The sequence below is a fragment of the Hetaerina americana genome, unplaced genomic scaffold (genome assembly GCF_022747635.1).
Source record: "Hetaerina americana unplaced genomic scaffold, ioHetAmer1.1.p SCAF_12, whole genome shotgun sequence".
Classification (NCBI taxonomy): Eukaryota; Metazoa; Arthropoda; class Insecta; order Odonata; family Calopterygidae; genus Hetaerina; species Hetaerina americana.
This window is the reverse complement of record NW_027286292.1, coordinates 30,601,809-30,622,798: the sequence shown is the minus strand read 5'-3', so window position 1 is coordinate 30,622,798 and position 20,990 is coordinate 30,601,809. Positions and strand designations below refer to the sequence as shown.

At 37.4% G+C, this 20,990-nt stretch overlaps 1 protein-coding gene across 1 annotated transcript; it reads right to left on the bottom strand.

Annotated features, from left to right (window-relative positions):
- Nucleotides 1-359: 359 nt before the first annotated feature.
- Nucleotides 360-20,892, bottom strand: LOC139685906 (lysozyme-like). The gene is made up of 4 exons (XM_071583041.1): nucleotides 20,771-20,892; nucleotides 5,602-5,781; nucleotides 4,383-4,456; nucleotides 360-647 (listed from the first exon to the last, which is right to left on the bottom strand). Exons 1-4 carry the CDS (start codon nucleotides 20,841-20,843, stop codon nucleotides 504-506), a joined length of 471 nt encoding a protein of 156 aa, XP_071439142.1. The 5' UTR covers nucleotides 20,844-20,892; the 3' UTR covers nucleotides 360-503.
- Between the last annotated feature and the right edge of the window lie 98 nt (nucleotides 20,893-20,990).

Genomic DNA, 20,990 nt, shown 5'->3' with positions numbered 1-20,990 from the left:
CAACGGTAACTAAATTGTTGTTGTGTGTACCTCTGGTGATTCCTCTCCGGAGAACCTCGCGTAAGTAAAATGCGTATTACTTCTGCCGTGGGATAATATGGAAGAAAGACCGTCGAAAATATTGCTCAAATTTTTACAATGCCTACGTTTTAAAAAATTCAGAATTATTATTTACATTAACTGGATAAGTTCACGGAATTTTAGCTGGGAGTTGCAAACGATTGACACAAAGAGTTATTTTTTACATGCAGAAAAACGACTTCATACGAGTGAATTTGAGTATGTACAGCACCGTAGCTTTGCTAAATTTGGTATGAAAGGGTATGATCATACATATGTTGCTGAAAGAAGGATAACAGTTTTATAATATATAGTTTATTTGAAGAAATAAGTTTCACTTGATGACCGACATATGCTGGATTCTATAAATATACAGGCGAATACACATTGGTTGAAAATCCTGTGAATGAATAATGAAATTCTTGCACTGCCGCTTTTGCTTCTTAGCTATTTTCATTGAACTGCGATCGGCATTCTTGATATCTCTGTTGATAGAGGGGTGTCAAACCCCCACCGCAACCATATCCTCCCAGGAGGTGTAATCTTGCATAGTCGTCGCAATTTATGACGCCGTCCCCATTACAGTCCTGCAATAAAAGTAATATAAGCATAATTTATAAGGGATAAGCAATGAATAATTCAGCGGGCCCCAATGCTAAAGCAATATTTTGTTTATGACACATTTTTAAAACCGAAGGCCCTCCCATTATAGAGCAAAAATTTGGGGGCAGTATTGGGACTCATGCTTGAAATTATTTATCCTCTGTTAGACTAACAATATAAATGAATACTTTTTTTTCAAAATGACGACAACAAAGAAAAAAGCTTGCAATTTTCCACTTCATAGATTCTTTGATACCGACTAGTTTCGGTGTACTAAACCATGTGACTTGAAAATGTACACCGAAACTAGTCGATATTAAAGAATGTATAAAAGTGAAAAATTACAAATGTTGTTTCGGTCATTGTTTCTGTCATTATGGAGTGATTCCACCACTTCAAACCTGAATGTCTAATTTTTTTCAACATGACCAGAGAAGGGCTCATGAGAACAAATGTAATCCATTTTTCACGAACTCCGAATACATTTCTTCGGCCCTTGAATTGTTTTAGCAGTTATTCTCGTCAACTTAGCCACTTTTCTCCATCGTTTTTCGAGTAATTGAAGAAATCTAAAAATATTAGTTATAAAGAGAGTTATTGTCGGGTTAGATTATTTGTACTCTTTTAATAGGTGAAATGTAGCTCTTTTTCTTCGAAACCTACCGTGATTCCATATGCAAATGGATAATTGGATGATCAATGAGACGGTATTTGTCGGTAATTGATTTACAACCTGTAAGGAACCACGATATCGAATTGAGGAAAACTAATAGCCTCGTCCTAGGTACAGCAAGAACTTTGAAGGAGTACCCGAGTATATAGCGGAATGTTTCAAAAGAACACATGCTTTTTCAAGGAGGGTTAATTTAATACATTCATCTGTACTCTGAACTTGCACAGGGACAAACCATACCGGGATAGTGCAGTCATATTCTTACGTATTCTTTTCCTCTGTAGGGAAAGTGAAAATAATACGAGTACTTCCCCATGGGTCATGGTCAGGTACTTTAGTTAACATTAATACTGCAGTTAGCATTAATACTGTTGTTAATATCATTATTTGTGTCTTGAGTCCCTTGATCTAGTGAATTTTCAGTGGGATCGAAAGCTGAGCACTTTATAATAATAATAATAATTGAGAGGCACATGCTTATTTATTGAAATACTCAACCGGTGTCAACGTTTGCACATCATTATCAAAGGAACTGTTTTTCGATCAACATGAGTATTTACAAAAAGTTACAGAGTTTATAATTGGTTCTATCCGTTTTATAATAATTTTCTTTCACAATTTATAAATATCTTTAAATGTCACGACTTATGCATAGCTCGAAACCCAATGACGGGGCGTATATTTCGGTTTCAAGGGAAAAAGGTTTTTGACGAGTCATGATAAACTAATGGCTTTGTGTTTGCATCAGACACACATTCATTTCAACGGAATGATGCCTTTTTGGTCGCCATGGGAATTTCAATTTTGGGACACCATTAAAAAATTTTTGGAAAATTATAACTCAACAAAATACTATTCAGCTAGAATGATCTAACCTATGATGATGAGTACACTTTGATTCATAAAAGGAATTGACACGACTGTTGAATGATTGTCTAGAAAATATTTCAGATTTAATTCATAAAGATTTTTCATTTTCTTATTTTTAATAAGCCATTTCTCCTCTGACGGAGAAATATTTTAATGATTGATATCACCTCTCATTTCAACGTTAGTTAAGAGAACGATAGGATCAGTTTCCAACAAGGTTGTGTTTTGGCTTTTGAGGGGCGTTAGCTCCGTATTTTTACCGTCGTAGAACTGAGACTCACTAGTAGAGATAGGGTGCTTAGAGTTTCAGTTCGCATTCACAGTTTTTTTTTCAATTCCTTACTCTCATTTAAAATAAAATCCCCGAAATATTTTGGCGGAATAAATGTTACGGGATATTAAAAACCATTAAAATAATAACTACAAAATAATTTTTGTGGACTTGTACTTGAAGACACAACGTACAAGTGGTTTTGTACATTGTGTCCACAAGTGGCCTTGAACATTTCTTGGATAAAATAATCCAAGGCTATTATAAACGCTATGAAGTTGGAAGATCGGAGATATGGTTGAAACGGACGAAAGAATGAAATATCACGCCTGGCTGAATATATAAAAAGAGAGTAGCGGCACGTAATTTTCTTCAATCTACTGGAATTTCAACTATAACGAGCGTATAGTTAGATAGGTAACGGTGTTGAGAAAAATAGAGAACTGATCGAAAATACTGAAAATTTCCTCTTAATCATCAAAATGAATTCAATTGAAAACTCTTTATTGCTCTTCGGTCATTTATTTATTGTACTCCTATATTGATACAGGTTTAGGCGCTCATCGCGTGAAAAAGTTACTCCCATTTTCGGTGTTTCTTATTGCTACTCACGTCTAAGCAGGGATGACCTTGTGGGATAGCTCTTGCCAGAGCTGGTCGAAACATTAAAATACGAAAAGGGGAAAGCACCGTTTCGCATGACATCATCGAAGAGGAGATAACAATAGCTAGCTGCCTTGAAGGGAATAATCCGCTCCGTGGAAGCGTGTGAGCCAATAAGAGCAACTTAGATTGGCATAAGGCCACGAAAACTCTGAACTTGACTCATAGTCTACGTAAATGATGAGTTACATGATTTCCTTGTTGAAACAAGAAATCTCTAGTTGCCTCTTTTGTTTCAGCAGGAACGCCTTTGTTTTCGACAGTATTATGGTATCTTCAAGTGCTCGGTTACAGGCATGTGCCAGTATGCATGACGCAGGACGAGAGCAGCGAAAGATCTCTGGTTACTCTTGGGAAAACGAACCGTGATAGTGCATGGATAAGAGAGAAAAGGAAATAGGAAGGGTAGAGGGGTTTTCACTAAGGCAATGTCTAAATCTCTCATTTTTCAAGTCTACGGAGATATTCGCTCAGGACTTGCGTCTTTCGATAGGTATAAAATGAAAATGGATTTGAATCTCTGCAAATCGGTGTGTTGATGAAATACGATGCGGTCATCTGAGGAATGAGAAGATGTGAGTAAAGAAACGAAGACAGTATTTATGATGTTGTTCTTATTTAAATTCCCTTTGAATACGGTGTAAAAATTGCTATAAATTAGACAATCCTCAGCCTGCCACATTGTGCCAGCGTTGCGCGTTGGTTTCAAGGTGGAATCATTCGAATAATATATCTCTATGCATAATTTCTCCTCTTCTCACTTTACATCAAACCCCAACCTCTCACTTATTCCTAAATTTTATAATTTTCCATATGATTTCAGAGGATGGGCGTCTCTCAAAGCAACTAGCCCTTGCGTGTACATGTGCGTGACATAGGAAGGGTACATTCGAAGGGATGATAGCTCTCGGTCCAGCTTCAACGGACTATTCACATTCAAAAATATGTATGCCTGTGGCCTTAAATTAATACATGCGTTGGTTATAAACAGGTTATCGAATTGCCAAAATAATCCCAATTTCGACCAAAGCCTCTTCGAGATGGCCAGAGAGCAACGGGATGGAAGCAGTTAATGCTTGCGGTCGCAGTTTAAAATTGAAAACAAATATCTGAGAGAGCATCTGACTGTATACAGATAACTTCCTGAATAACCGAGGCCCGAAACTCGTCCGAGGAAGCAGGCTGAAAAGGAAAAAAACCCACCCGACTCAGCATGAAGTGGAATCTTCAAGATAGACTTACCTGTCTGAATCTTGCCATGTAGCCCCGGACTGTTGCTGCGGCACAGAATGGTTCATTCACGCAACGTGAGTAGGCTAAGTGCAGAAAAAGAAAACAAAAATGCGATTAACACTTTACCTTCCCATTCAGGGTAAAAATACAAAATATATGGGGTAATTAATTTGCAACCAAATACTTGAAATCTGTCAGATAAATGATGGCGTGGGAATTCTTAGGATATTAAGTTTTAACATAGTCAATATATTTGGATAATATATTCATGGAAAGAAATTAATTGCTACAGGCATATTAAAGAAACTAAGTTCAAGCCCTTCAGACATGAGAATATTAGCCACATTAAGAATGGAAAAAGGTACTCGAGTTTACTTCGGCTTAAAAGAAGGAATTATCCAAGCCGTATGTTATACTAAATCTCTCTAATGAAGCATGATAAAATAATACTTCCCTAATCCAACTCGCCATCAAAAAGAAAGGATTTTGCATGCCATTTATTTTTAATGGATCCTGCCTTCCCTTTCGTTAATACCTCTTAATTCCTAGAGGCGATATAATTAAGTTTACTCCAATACCTCTCTACATACTTAAGCTCAAGTAGCAGTTCACATAGTTGTAGGCACGTAGGTATGACTGCATATGTCAAACGCAGTATGAAACATTTTCATCTAAATTTTAATTTACATTTCTATGATAATTTTCGTTAATTTTTTTTCGCTCACACTATTTGAAGATTTACGCGGAAGGTACCGCAAGCGTTAAGCTCAATTGAAAAGATTTGATCTTAAATTAGAGAGATCAGTGACACTTTAAAATATTTATATGTTTTACTTTTTATGGCTTTTGGAGTCTTAAATACCATACAATACTTAAATTTACCAGTTAAATTTTATTTACTTATACATTTCTATCAACTAGATTTAAGTCATTTATTTAACCTTTTCCAATGCGATCATAAAGCTTAAATGGTAACGGTAAAAAGCCTTTAAGAGGCACTTCAACTATTATAGGCCGTCATCCGTCACAAATCCCAAGGATGAGGAAAACCTCGCAAAATTAGGTGACAATTTTCGATTCTCGTCAGGCGCTTTATTAGAGTAAATAGCATGTCTTCACGTGAATAGTGTCCCTCGACAAAAATGACCACGTACTCCCTTTTCGAGTCCAATGTACAAATGGAATATGATTTCCATCCTTTGAGGAATAATATGATTCAAGAGCTCACCTCCAGGGCTGCTCGGGTCGTCTTGATCGAGCACTGGCTTCCCAGCATCGGACCAGTAAGCCCAAGTTATTCTGAAGATACCGCATACATCTCCGGAACAGGTGAGGGTCCGGTTGCAGTTGGAGACTGCATTGCATATGCAGCCCAGGCAAACCTCGGAGACGATCTGATTGTCTTGTCCTGTTGTAAAGGGAAAATGTCATTTGAGAATCAGACTCAGTAAAATGTGCACTAATCATACGAAACCTCAGTGAGTAGAAGCCATTGAAAGGGCCCAAATCATTATCTCAAGTACAAAGCCACAAGCCCAACCAACGGGTCGAAATCCGACTCGGTACCAATGGCAGAATAGGCTTGGTTATTCGATACAAATCAAGCATTTCAGGGTGTAAAAATCATTGGCCTTGACCGGGATCCTGGTCAAGGCGAATGATTATTACACTCTGAAATTGTTGCATTGTAATGCATATTAGCGGATGACTCCGCCAAAAAGTTACTGTCGCGGCATCCCCCGCAGTTTCCTGGAATTTGATTATACGATGTTTGTACTAGTTGACTCAATCATTAGATTGAGTTTATTTTAACTTAAGTTACCTACAGTTTGCTCTATTTATAATCAGTTCCAAGCAAATATGATAAATAATGTATGCTAGACTGCTGAGGTAAAAATTACAGTCAATTCAAGATAATCAATTTTAGAATGGTTTGAGGTGTCACTTTGTGGAAGCGATTCATATCGGAGAAGAAATACTTAGTTATTCCACATTCCTGATGATGACTTTTTAAGCCGAAACCTAGGTCGTGTTTAGTAAAATATATGTGTAATAACTAAGTATTTCTTTTCCGATATAATCTATTTTCTGAATCCTCACCTAATGTCTATAGCTTTAGAACGTTTTCATCTACCACTGATTATATTCATGTTATTTTTATGTTATTTTCATGTTATGAATATAAGTTTACGCAAATTTTAATGCATTTTAATTTGAAACTCAAATTACTGTTATTTTCGTGATCTAAAGAAGGGATGCTATGTAGAATTAACATATGTGATGTAGTTAGATACTGATTTATGTTTTTCCACGCGGAAGTAATCAAGCTCGTGCTATTCCAGAAATAAATAGGTTTTTCCTTTTTAGGATTCTTAAAACATCATTATTTTTAGTATTAGCTGGTTTCGCTAAATTTTTGACGGGCCCAGCGACTAGACACTGGTACATTTATAATCCAAGATTAACCAAGTCACTAAATCCCCACCTACTCATTATGGTAATTAATCATTTTTTTAACTTTACATATAAATGCTACCTCACATAGTTCCATCCAATGTGCCTCATGTTTCCTCCCTCGACGTCGGTTAGCCAATATACTCAACTCTGTCAGATAGCCACGCAATAGGCCCACCATTCAATAAATGTATATTTACTTGACATTTGAATTTATCTAACATCTATCGGACTTCCCCCGGATTTTCCACGGAGGAGTACCCATTTTATGTGGTGTGTAGACAAGATATAATTTATAATCCAGCGGCGTCTCAGGTAAAAACTCTATTACATTCTCCCCACGACCGTTCTTTTTTCTAAAGAGTTCTCTCCCATCTCTCCCTTCCTCTATCATCGTATCTTAATCCCACATCGCCATCTAATGTTTTCTTCCACGAACACTCGTAATCGCCTCGCCAAGTTGATCGTATATCCTATTTGTATCTTTTTTGACAACTTTTCTTCTGTATGTAAACCTAAAAAAGACATAACTACAGATTCTATATATATCTCTTTCCAAAACACAAACACACACACGCACACACACATATATATGTGCATTTAATAAATAAATATATATATGTAGAAATATATATGTTTATATTTATTTATTTATATTTATTTATTTTATATTTATTTATTTATTTGTTTGTTTGTTTATTTATTTATTTATTATTATTTTATATATTTATGTATTTATCTCTTTCTCAATACATTTACACTTTCCGGTTCCTAATACTATCCTAGCACTAAAAGTCCCTCTCCGAACAGTCCTCTTTTGTTGTTTATTTTATGCTGCTATCAACGCGACAGTGTAAGGACTTCGTGTAATTTGGAACGGTATAGATCCGCTTTTTCCGCTGACAAGCGCAACACCTACCGCAGTGCACAGAGTAGTTTTAGTTCCATGTTTCCTTATCAGAATATGCGCATTAAGATTTCGTGGGAGAAATAACATGGCGTTTTTTAACATCTTCAAATTTAGTTTTTTCCTTAATTTTGATAAATTAATCAATATATCAAAATCCACGGAAACAGCGTTTATGTATGCGGCAATATTTACGAAGTTATGATACGTAAAAGATTGAAATTTTTTCCCGCAGCAGAGTAGCCAACGCGTGCTTTCATGAAGTGAGGAATGTTGTGCCTTCGCCTTATGTGAATTTCAGATTTTCTGAAATTCATGTTTTGATTAGCACATTATACAAACATACACTTCGAAATTTGCTGTATCAGAGCACAATCAAGTAATATTATGAAATTGAACTCTCTGATCGTAGGAACTTCCGTCTCCGAAGACTATGATGCCATCCTGATGTAACATTATAAAATTTAATCCAAATAGTGTTATTATAAAGAAATAATTCTTTTAGTGTATATTATTAATAAATGAGGCATTAACTTGTAGTTATTTATATCATGTGTTAATTACCATTACATCATTTGACATGCTAATTATAAAATAAAGAATTTATCTTAACCATTTAACATGGTCAAACAGTTAATAAAAACTACAATTCTTTTGAAAGTCAATGTATGCATTAGATGTGATTCGTTCCTGAATAGCCCCTCAAATGAGAAATCAACAAGAGAAAGAGTAAAGTTAATCACCTCTCAGCAGATGATTACCTATACCATAACAATTTGTTCGCTAAGTACATGAGAAATGTCTATATTTGTTAATTCCACACGTAAAAATAGTATCGTTGGAAAAAATTACAGGTTAAACTACTGGAATGAATGCGAATATAGACACAGAAGAAAGGAAATTATACACCTCGGGGTTCATACAACCGGTTAATCACTAATGCGATTCTGGCTAATGCCTAAGATCATGAAACCTTGCATCCCCTTGTCACCAAATTACGAAGCATACACACATGGCTGCGTAAAGTAAACGCAAACAAGACCGAAGGTCGATTCTTGGCATAAAGCCTAATGACGCAGGTTATTGCTCATTTCCACATCCGTATGGGTCACCCCCGTATGGGTCTGCTACTGTCGTCATCGTTATGAGGGAACGCCTTCTTCTATGACGATGAAAAAGGTACGCAGATTGTTAGTGAGCATCTTGATAACAACGAATGACGGTATAATGCATCTAGAAGACCTCATTAGTCAATAAACTGATACATTGAAGACCATTTAACGTCAATATCATTAGAATCTTTCCTAATAGCTTGTTTTTTTTGGGCAACAAGAAACTGGGAAAAAAGAGATGTATATATATATATATATATGTGTGTGTGTGTGTATATATGTATATGTACATATATATATATATATATATATATATATATATATATATATATATATATATATATATATATATATATGTTTATATATATATATGTATATATATATATGTGTGTGTGTGTGTGTGTGTGTGTGTGTGTGTGTGTGGGTCGCGATAGTCCAGTGGGTAGAGCGTTGGACTGCTGACCGGAGGGTCCCGGGTTCGATTCCCGGGCAAGGCACTCTGGGCACCTGCAGCTCCACCCAGGCTAAAGTGACTTTCCGTATACCAGGTCTTCCTGGGAAACCATAACCGGCACAGGGAAAGGAACTGGCCCCTGATGTGTGAATTTTCACACCCCGTATAGGGCTTAGTACTGGGTGAACTCTACCATCACCTACTAAACCGACCTCCGGCTTGATTAATGCGCTTATAGTTATATATAGTATATATATATATACGTTTATATATTTATATATATATGTATATATATGTATATGTATACAATATGTATGTATATATACATATATATATACATACATATATGTATGTATATATGTATGTATGTATATATATGTATATGTATACAATATGTATGTATATATACATATATATATGTATATATACATACGTTCATTCATTCGTTCTGGCTTGCGCGTTGTAAAATGGCTTTCGTGCTGCATCCTGGGGTGCAGTTGTTTGTTGGTTTATGGTATATGTGAGTGTTGGATGAAGGGATTGTTGCATGAGTGTGTGCGTTACTGTGGGTGTAGTTTTCCATGTTGTTTTTTTGCATGTGGTATTGCTGTTTCTTACGGGTGGTAACCAAACACCCCCCGGCACACGCCCCTGCGGCGGCTTGCGGGGTATTATGTAGATGTAGATAACCATGAAAACAGTTATCAACCCGAGGGTTGGTTTGGTAGAGTTCACCCAGCACTAAGCCCGACGTCGTCTGAAATTCACACATCAGGGTAGGGGGGCCAGTTCCTTTTTACATTGCTGTTTATTGTTTCCCAGAAAGATCAGGCACCCGAAAAATCTCATAGCTCGGGTGGAGCTGAAGCTGGTCAGAGAGGCTTACCCGGGAATATATATATATATATATATATATATATATATATATATATATATATATATATATATATGTGTGTGTGTGTGTGTGTGTGTGTGTGTATACATGTGTGTATATGTGTGTGCGTGTGTATATATATATATGTGTGTGTGTGTGTGTGTTTGCATATACATACAGATAGATAGAGAGCAGCGTATGTTTGTGCGTGTGGTGCAATAAAACATATACAATATTCATGCATTCAAAAGATTCTAGCGATATCTTGTGGAATGGAGAAATGTTAGTAATTTGAATTAATATAACTGCAACTTCCTGCCATTTAAAATATAATATAATGCAACTGTGATGGATCTACCTTGAAGTTTCAAGGTAGATACATCATCATAGCTTGAAAAGGTGGTAGTTCTGGAGGTAGAGTACAGATCTGGTACCAAGAGGTCCGGGGTTTAATTCCCCGCACGCCTCTGGGCACCCCCAACTTCATTCAAGCCATGTTATTTTTCGGGTACCAGATCTCCCTGCGACATATGGGAAGGAACTTGCCCTTCTACGCTGACTTGTGAATTTCACACACCGTGGACGAGGTCTACCCTCACCTATCAAACCAACCTTCGGTTAGAGAACTCTGATTTTGTAAGGAGGTGGAGATGGGGAGGATGAGGAAGGATGGTGGGCGTGGTTACTGAAATAAGTAGAGGAGGGGGAGGGAGGGCGAAGGGTTGTGGGGGGAGGTTAACAAAGGAATTGCCGACAAGAGAATAAGCAGGTCTTGTCTGCAATTTCTTTGTTACCACCTGCCACAATCCTTCATCCTTCGTCCCCCCTTCACTCCTTTCATTGGCCGTGCCCACTATCCTCTTCCTCTCTTCTCTAATCCCCTCCCCCACAAATATGCGCGCAACTGGACTTCACTTTTCACCTAATGATGAAGTACTATATACATTAAAATCTATGTCGTAATAAATGTTTGCCAATATAACGTTCATTTTAGCTCGAAAAGGTAATCATGAAATTTTCACAACACGAATCTTCGTTGATAAATACCTTGCCAGCACCGTCGAATCTTCCGTCAGAAGATTGCTCGAGGTACCTATGATTAATATTGAAATTAACACATTTTAATTACTGATTTGAATCCGTTGAACAAAAATTATTATCGGTAAAGAGATGGAAATGGAATGATCAGCGTTAGAAAGACGGTCCCAGTCAAATCATCCTTATGGCTTCAACAGTCCATTTTCCAGTAAGGGAAGCTGTCTCCTCAATGATTTGTGTCGAATGAATGCGTTTAATACTTTTCAGTACGTTGAACTAACCAAAGAAATTGTGCACACGTGTATAAAACTACTATTTTTCTTTAGTTTCTTTGGATTTAGCGTCGAATGACCTGAAACGCTGTCCTAACATGTTAAACATGCACCCTTTTACGTACTCTGAGACTGTACTCAACATGTCTGAAACCCCTGCCGATCTCTTGTAGAGAGATCATAAGCATATCCACAAACCCAAAGCAGACTGATGTGAATCGGTCGTCCCGAGAGATTCCATCAGGAGTTATGCAGCTCAAAACGTTTTTGTAATACACTTTTTATGCTCAGGATCATAAATTCATCATTCAAGATCACAGAATGATGCAATGAATTCGCGTTTTCTCGTATATTTTCTCAATGTGCCAACTGTAGTTTGTTAAAATAAGAAATCGTATGTCATAATGTTAAAACAAGGTGGTGGTAACTTTCCACAAAATTTATTGCGTACTACGCGTATCAATTCACATGAAACATCTTCAGGTAAAAAATACCGTTTTCTTAATGGCTTATTCTGGAAGATGATGCAAGTGCATTAAAACGCGCTTTACTTAGTAGATATTATCAATTTGTTTTCTCTATTTAAATTTGAAAAAAAATTATAATGATTAAGCAACTATGCCGTGCTTAAAAATGAATTGGCTATTGCGCCATTTATTTCCCACGTAGTAAATTGTCTGACACAGTGTTCAGCAACTCGCGATCTGTGGTACATTTCCGTGCCAAACTTAGCTGTCATGTGAAAAATATTTCCCTCGAAATATGAGGGAGCATGGCCAAAAAACCTTTTGGTTTGAATATAGAATGCCTTTTACAGCATATGAGTCATTTGACAATAGAGGAAAATTGAGTTAATTTTGTAAGGTTAAGATTAGTTTGTAAACATTAATATTTGACGCAGACAATATAATCGGCTAAAAGTTTTCAGTAGACACGTCAGTAGAAGTGTTTGCTGAGAAAATCATGACAAATTGACGTCTATTTTAAAGGGATTCATGGCGAAATCTGAATAAAAACAACAGAGAATTTCACTGTGCTGTTAGTTTACATTTCAAAAGGTTGCTAGTCACTTATTCTTAGATAGCTACTCTGCATGATGAATTCGCTATATAGTAACTAAAGCTATCTTTTAGGAAGCAATAAAAATTCGTTGTTTAATTGTAAATAATACTCGATCTCGATTTTTCAAATCGACTTTCATAGTTATATGCTAAATGAATCACTTTCCTGCGTGTTTCTTCCTTCGGGGAATTTGCAAACATTAATTCAGAAAATAAGTAATGATATATTAGCATAAATGAGTAACTCCCAATGTAAGTGACATGATTGTGCCAAATTTACTCCAACTGGCCAAATAAAATGCACTCTCTTAGCGCAACACTACCATTTCCCTAACTTCTCAGCCGTAATTGACTTTTGACGCCATAAGTACCTGGCATTATGAATAACTGTTTTTCAGCGAAACATATTTATATGGTTTTTGAGTTAAGTTGTGTATTGACCCTTCCGAAAGTTTGTGGAAAAACTTTCGCAATGCATAATCCAGTAACTTACTCATTTATCGTGCAGGATTCAATTTTCAGGTTTCTTCGCCATTGAAATTGTGCCCCAATGCCTTCCTTGTAGTGTGACCATTTCAGTGATGATGTTACTTTCCAGTCGCCTCACTGAGGAGCAGACCTGTCTCCTCTTTCATTAAAAATTGGCAATTTTCCAAAAATAAGATTTATCACAATAATAATTTATTACAAAATTACAGTAATAAATCTTTTTGTGTGGAAAATCGCCAATTTTTAATTAATCATTATATTCCACCATATCACGCCTGAAACATCTCTTTTTACCTGTCTACTGGTTCCTACCCTTCGAGTAGTAGTAGCAGTTTAAACCTTAAGTCAGCGAATTACATTTCATGGAATGGCCATGGAGACAAAACTTAGCAGACAAGAGTGTCAAAATGAAATTCACCCGTAACGCTAGACATTTGTCACGATGGCAACGAAAATTTCCATTGTCTGAATTAAAACCATGCCTATCAACGATTGGAGCTAGTCCGCTGACCACTCAGTCTTTTTGAAATTAATAATTTAGATACAAGGTGTATTAATTATGACCTTGGCACAATGAGAATATGGTAACGTGTGGGATATGTATCGAGGACAATATAAGATACTGAATGTTTCATGATTATGTTGTAAGGTGAAGTAGAAAATGTTGCAGGAAGATAAGGATCGAATTGGGATTTGTGGGATAAATAACGCCACGTCGGGAAAAGGAAGTTTCTTCAAGGGTCAGACGTGGAATATTTGAGAGTTGAATGAAATGGAAATTTATTGTGGTTTAAAATCAATGCTTATTTAAGTACCGCGGAATAAGATGGAAAACCAAGAACGCAGCAACGATGAGCCAGGATGTAAAGGATAATAGGCAGCCAAGTCGAGACCTTATCGACTTAAAATACAGGCAGATGAGTGCCTTCGCAAATGGAAATTCACTACTTCTGAACTTAGGAATTAATATGCTTATCTGAGTCATAAAATATTTATGATTAAATAATTAAATGCATAAATTTGTGGATTTATTTCTCTCTCTCCTCGGGTGGAGTAGACCTTTACAATTATAATATAATAATATTGCAAATCCAATATAAACCCCACTAACAGCAGCCTTGCCGCCTATTCTCCCGTATTTGGCAGGACAGAAATGGCGCGGCCATCTATAGCGGATGTATCCAGAAGCAACGGGTTGTCACAATATACTTCAAGGCAGAAGACTGGGGGAGCAGGGATTCCGAAGGGTCTGTTTACATGACTCTTTTTCGTAAGACTCATCATACAAATGTAAAGCTCTCCTATATCTGCACTTAACCTGTCATGCCTCCAGCACTGAGAGACATCGTGCCACAATGTGTAGATCGCGAAGAACATTGGAAAATTGAACTTTTTGTTTCGCGTTAACAAATATTTCTTCCCGGTTTCACCGCATTGTTAATTATTTTCCACCGTTATCTTTGGCGTAAATCATAGCATCAATAACATTAATGAAGTGTTGGGGGAAAAGAATCGTTTAGGTATTTTAGAATGTCACTGGGATATCGTCGAACCCTTACGGTTTAATTGCTGGTCCCCAAAAAAACGGGAAATTAACGTTGAGTGCTTTACGAATTTGGGTTACAAAACTAGTATAGCAACGGTAAATTGATGACAGAAAACCCAGTTCACGTCCCCTGTCATTTAGTTAAAATAAGAAAGAGCAGATGACTTGTGGTTCTGATATCAGTACGTAGGGGGTTGAACTCATGAAAAATATTTTGTTTTCTTAAACGTATTGTTCTGAGAAGTGACTAAAATTTTACAAAAACTTGTCTACTTGCTCTTTTTATATTCAAATAGCAGTATCCACTTCGTGGGTTCTGGCTCAAAATTTCTATTCGATCGTAGAGACAAGACAACATAGAGCATCCCGGTTCATTCAAAAATATTATCATATGATTAAGAGTCACGAAATTTAATTATTTTGATATCTGAGTCTAACTCCACCCATCGCATATTTTCCCAACCAACCACCCCCTACCCCCACTCTCAATATGTGTCGAACAACCCTTCCCTGATAATTTCTTTCTTTATTCTTCCCTCCTTCCTACCGCCAGGATACCATCTACCAGCCACCATCCTCTCAAATAATGACCGAAAATGCTTATCTCCCTCTCCTCTTTTTACCTCTCCATTTCTTTAGTTTCTCTGTTTCTTTGGGCTTTCCATATCCCCCCTCTTTATCCCCGCCTACCTTACTCCTTACTCTTTTCTTCCCCACCCCCTTCCTTAAACAGGTATAAATGTGATGTATCACAAGTTGAATCTTGTCTTGTACCTGAAGATGGTTCGAACGAAATGAAACGCGTTGTAAGTTACAAATAAATCTGTGGAAAAGTGCAAATTTGTTTTTCTCGTTATGGCGAGCTTTCACTACATCTCGCCTGAATCTGTTGAATATATTCTGATTTATCATTGGACAAAATGCAAGATTATCTTTAGAAAATAAATCCAAGTAGGTTGGTCGGTACTTAATAACTGTGAAATTAGTAGAAATTGGTATTTTTTAATACTGTCATTGAAAAAAGTATCTCTAGGCCACTGGGATAAACACAAACGCAATGTAAATTTCCGTAGCACGTAATGAATTTGGGGTCAAGGTTCGTATAATGAAGCGTCGGTCATGACACGCCGTTCAATGCGAAACCAATGCTGAAGACAGTCAGCGAAGTATGACTGCCATTCATTCTTAATCCACCCAGTATAGCTTTTTCTAGTTTATTTATCGCAATTGCTATAAATACACAGCTTCTCAACACTGATATTAATTTCCGAATTAATAATTCCCTCATAAAAATATGACGTGATATTTTTCATCGTCACTTAATTGGCTTGAGATTAAATTACATTAATATATACATATATATATATATATATATATATATATATATATATATATATATATATATATATATATATATATATGTATTCGCCGCCAAACATGTTTTTCGAATTTAACCCAAATTTTACCCTTGGCATTGATTGCCCGACACGAATTGTTGGTGGGAGCAGTGACTGATAAAAGATTTTCCACTTTTGCTATTATAATATTACTTTTGAAAGATAATGGAGGAACTACGTTTGATTCAATTATTTTACCGCGTGGGCCTCTTACGGAGTTTCTACCTGCATAGCAATGGACAATATGTAGTGCAATTTTTCAAACTCATTGAAAATTGACCTTTTTATGCGTATTTTATTCGGAGTTCTACTAGCGATCAGTGCGAAGATCTAGTTACCTTAAAATATCATGCGCCAAATTGAGAAAAATCCCAACTGCTTAAACTTATCGACAGCCAGGGACCCATTGGACAAGTTACCACGTCACGCCATCACTTCACCTCATCACGTCACGTCATTGTGGCACGTCATCACGAAGACCAAGCCCCCTGTTGATCCGGGAAACATACAATAATTGTAAATTACATGATTCCGATCTCGTGTCTTTCAAACCATGTATTCCAAGTCCCTAAATTTCCATCATAACGTCCATCGTCACGTCCTGGTATTTACATGCCTACCAAATTTGGAGTTTTCCTTGCTATTTTTTCATCCCTGTCTTCCTCGAGTATTCTGAGAATGAGTTGGCCCCTCACCTCCTCACTTCCCAGTTGCTACATATGCAGGTAGGCACGGGTGAGTCTCATTTTGGGCACCGCGACTGTTAATATATCGCTTGAGAGGGAAGGCAACGTCTCACCGCGAGCGGTATAAGCCTTGAGGAGTCTCTTACTGTTCAGAGCTCGCGCTCTCAGGAGAGGGCACCGCTGGCTAAGCCTTGCATGAGCAGCCATGTTTTCGAAAGACCAGTTGGGATTCCCATAGATGAAACTACTTTCTCTTCACACTGGTGATCATATGATGAGTCACCTATCTCTCTGCCTGCTTTGTGAGACCCTGATACCTATATAAATATAAACGTGGTAGCCCCGCGCGATGTAAATTAAGCATCGAACACATGTCGACATAGACATTGAGTTCTTAAAGTGCAAAATGGCGTCACATTACTTTCGCAATATCGCAGTTTGGCTATTTTTTCGTCGATTAGCACACTCGCCGCCCTCCCTGGACACCAAATGTAGTATATCGACGTGGGTAATTTGAATAATTAATTACTAGATACATGAATATTTAACGATACAGTCAGGATAGGTCCTCATTACGTCGACGTACTTATTTAATACTGTGGTATCCACATTGGAGAAGGAATACCGTACACCGTGTCTATCGAAGAATAGGCATCCCATATAAAATATTTAAGCAACCCGCGTGCCACATTCACGATATGCCCTAATCGCAAGTCATAGGTATGTACGTGGTTGTTCATGAAGATTAGGAAATAAATTTGGCTCCGTTGGAACAAATATTACCGGAAATGAATTTACTCATTACAGATATCGTAAATACTTGAGTACGCCGAGGAAACATGAGCATGGGTCGTATGGACCTGAATCCCTCGTCAACAACAAGTAATAATAGTGAAACAAAGCCGTGGACATTTTTTGCTTCTAAACAAGGCTAGTAAAAGGATTAGTAGGCAGTATTACTGCATGCAATGTAAAATACATGATCGCTTTAAAAGCGTAAGAGTAACCGAAACTTTGAAAATTAAATAGAAAATAAAAAGGATATTTTGAATCTATGAAACTAAAATTAAAATTTTTAACACAAATGTGAGCCAAAATCGTCTGTGAACCTTTACGAACACACTAATTTGCTCACTGACCAGTCGGAAAAAATCAAAAAGGGAACGGCTAACTTAAAAATCTCCAAACAACTACATCACGGGTCATAAGTTTTCCAGTTAAGTATGTGGATTCCACCGTTATGAAATGTTTCCACAAAGATAATTCAATTTTTATTATGCTCCGAAAATTTTTGCTTCCAGGGAATTTCCCCCAAATAATCCAAACCCCTCCCCTTCCCCGTTCAAAAAAAAAAAAGGAAACCGAGAAATCTCATTCTTACATCACATACTTTTTCAAGCTCATAAATGGCTGTGAAACACGGGGCTGCGTACATGTAGCGAGAAAATGTGGCAAAAAGGAATAAACTCTAGATCAGGTAACCCCATTTCTTTAATCAATCCAACCGGATTTGCGTTGGAACTGGCCAGACGCGAGTTCACGCGATATTTTTCCATCAAACTTTGAGTCGAATACTTAACAAATTGCAGCAGATCCGGATCCACCTGAATACTGATTCAAAAAAAACTCTAGGAGAGGGTCGAAGGGGGAAACGAGTTTATCTGGCCGTGTGGGAGTGAATGCATAAGTTGGTGCGACCGAGGCGTTGACCTGCTGCATAGTCCATTATTAAAGTCCATTTTACCTCATCGCTTATCTTAACCGTTATAAGGGCAAATCCAAAGTGAACTCGAGATGAGGACGTCGTCATCACGGAATTGGGATTCCGCCTACGTCAATAGAAACATGCACTTCAACAAATAACTATAAATTATATTCTGCTCTTTTTCAGTAATCTTGGGCTGAACAAATGGATTGCTTAACGAGTCAAAATGGTGGATCATTTGATATCCAGTTATTCCAAGACCTCAGCTCTGTATAATTCATATTTTCCGGATAAATATGCGACGGACAAGGCATACAAGGCAAATGTAACGGAAAAAATGCATCAGTATAAATACTAACAATGACCAACCACACCGGACTTACGACTCACTCCTGTATCCTTAAATTGCAGAAAAATCCCACATAACTGTGGGATAGATTATCCGAAGGTTCACTATCGTATACGAATACGTTTGTTTCATTCAAAAATAATATTTTCACATGAACGTGAGAGCATGTAATCGCCGCTGGGTGAATTTCAAGGTGAGGCGTTTGTACTTACAAACAAACACGTGCATGTGTACTCACTCACACATACACACACACACACATACATATACATATACATATATATATATATATATATATATATATATATATATATATACATACATATATATATATATACATATATATATATATACACATGTGTGTGTGTGTGTACATATATATATATTTTTTTTTAATGAACGAACCCGGAGGGTCCCGGGTTCGATTCCCAGGCAGGTCTCTGGGTACCTGCAGCTCCACCCAAGCTATGTGATTTTTTGGGTACCAGATCTTCCTGGGAAACCATAACCGGCAAAGGGAAAGGAACTGGCCCCCCTACCCTGATGTGTGAATTTCACACGCCGTCGGGCCGTGAACTCTGGGAGAACTCGACCATCACCAACCAAACCGAACTTCGGGTCGATTACTGTGTTTATGGTTATATATGTATATATATATATATATATAATATTTATATATAATATATATTTATTATTATTCATTGTTTATCCATAAACACACACATGCGTATGTTTGTAAGCAAGCACTGACAAGAATATATAAACGCCAAATTTATCCTTTCCCTGAGGGTATATACCATAATGTGTGTATACCTTAAACGACGATTTGAAATCTTTATTAAATAATTAATCGCACAATCAAGACTAGCATTGCCCAATTTTATGAAAAAATGAGGCACTAGCACCATCTCATCGATAAGTTAGTAATTCTACTGCTAATTTTTGTGGTTTTTATCGTAGTTAACTATCGGTTAACATCGTTACAGCTACAGGTTAAATCTTCTGAAAAAGCATTAAATTGCGTATGTGTTTTACATTTTCGTCTTAAATCGCAGGTAATCTTAGAATAATTAACTTCAGTTTTCATGTTTCTCGGAGTGGCTCGGGTATCTGATTTGAGTATCATATCCGGGGTGGAAACGGAGAAAAAATGCCAAAACATCTCCTTCGATTTCACCAGTGCCTCGAATAACTTATGCATTTGAAAATTATGTTAGCGCACCTGACTATTAGTTCTCGCCACAAATTTAACTAATGAATTAAGGAACACATCGCAAAATAACAGTAGCAATCTTGACCTTGATTGCTTTAAGATCACTACTGTTATTGCAGCCATGTGTGAATATCTTTCGGCAAACATTTGTGGGCCGCAGTACATTTTATACGAATAGTTTTAGGAATAAGAATCAGTTGTACCGACAAAAGCATGCATGGATACGGGTAATGTCATGCTGGAAATTTAGTCTTTCACTTCCACCTTGACCTTGCGGAAAATGTACTCGATCGCATGCTTGCGTGTGTCACTTACTTGTTATTGGTTTGCCTGAAATGTAATTCATTTTGAGCGACTTATTTTTTGTTTGACCTCACATTTAATACGTTTTTGCTGTTATAACACATATTTTATTGGCTCAATTACGTCAAAAGTGCCAATTTAAAAATGTTGAAGACTCACTCGACGAAGTACTTAAACATGAGCGTCGAATTTTTCGTGCAACGGAAATCATTAAACCGAGTGACATCCTGGTAATTCCTGGGAGGTAAATCATGGGAGAGGGATCTTTAGCATTTACGATGGATGGGAATGTGCAAACGAATGTGGTTCAAAGAAGATTGAGCGAGGATTTCGAAAGGTGAATGATTGATGCTGAGCATCCTAAATTTTGAAACGATTGCGCCTTCCATTTTGGAGAACGGAGAACGGGAGGACTCGTTCAATAGGAGGGACATAGTTGTGGCTGCTCCGTCGCGTCTGAAGCCGGGTTCCGCCTTGGCAGGGAGACAAAACCTTTGACGTGGGCGGGAATGCAGTTTCGGGATGGTAGGTACTCACCGTCGATGATGACCACAGCCGCGAGTATCAAGGCCAGCGACAAGGCGCTCACCACCTGCTTTGCACGGATCATCCTGCGTCGGTCTCCTTGCGAACACTGATGCCGTGGACTTTATAGCCGAGTGACTACTACCCCTTTCTGCCTCAGAGACCTCCCTCCCTTCTTCCTCCCCCCGTCCCTAACCGCCCCGCACACCCACTCCCTCCCTCCCTGACCCTC

Coding starts and splice junctions, on each gene's coding strand:
- LOC139685906 (XM_071583041.1), bottom strand. CDS start 20,843: ATGATCCGTGCAAAGCAGGTGGTGAGCGCCTTGTCGCTGGCCTTGATA. Junction 5,782..20,770: donor GGCTGTGGTCATCATCGACG/GTGAGTACCTAC, acceptor CCTTTACAACAG/GACAAGACAATCAGATCGTC. Junction 648..4,382: donor ACATGGCAAGATTCAGACAG/GTAAGTCTATCT, acceptor CTTTTATTGCAG/GACTGTAATGGGGACGGCGT.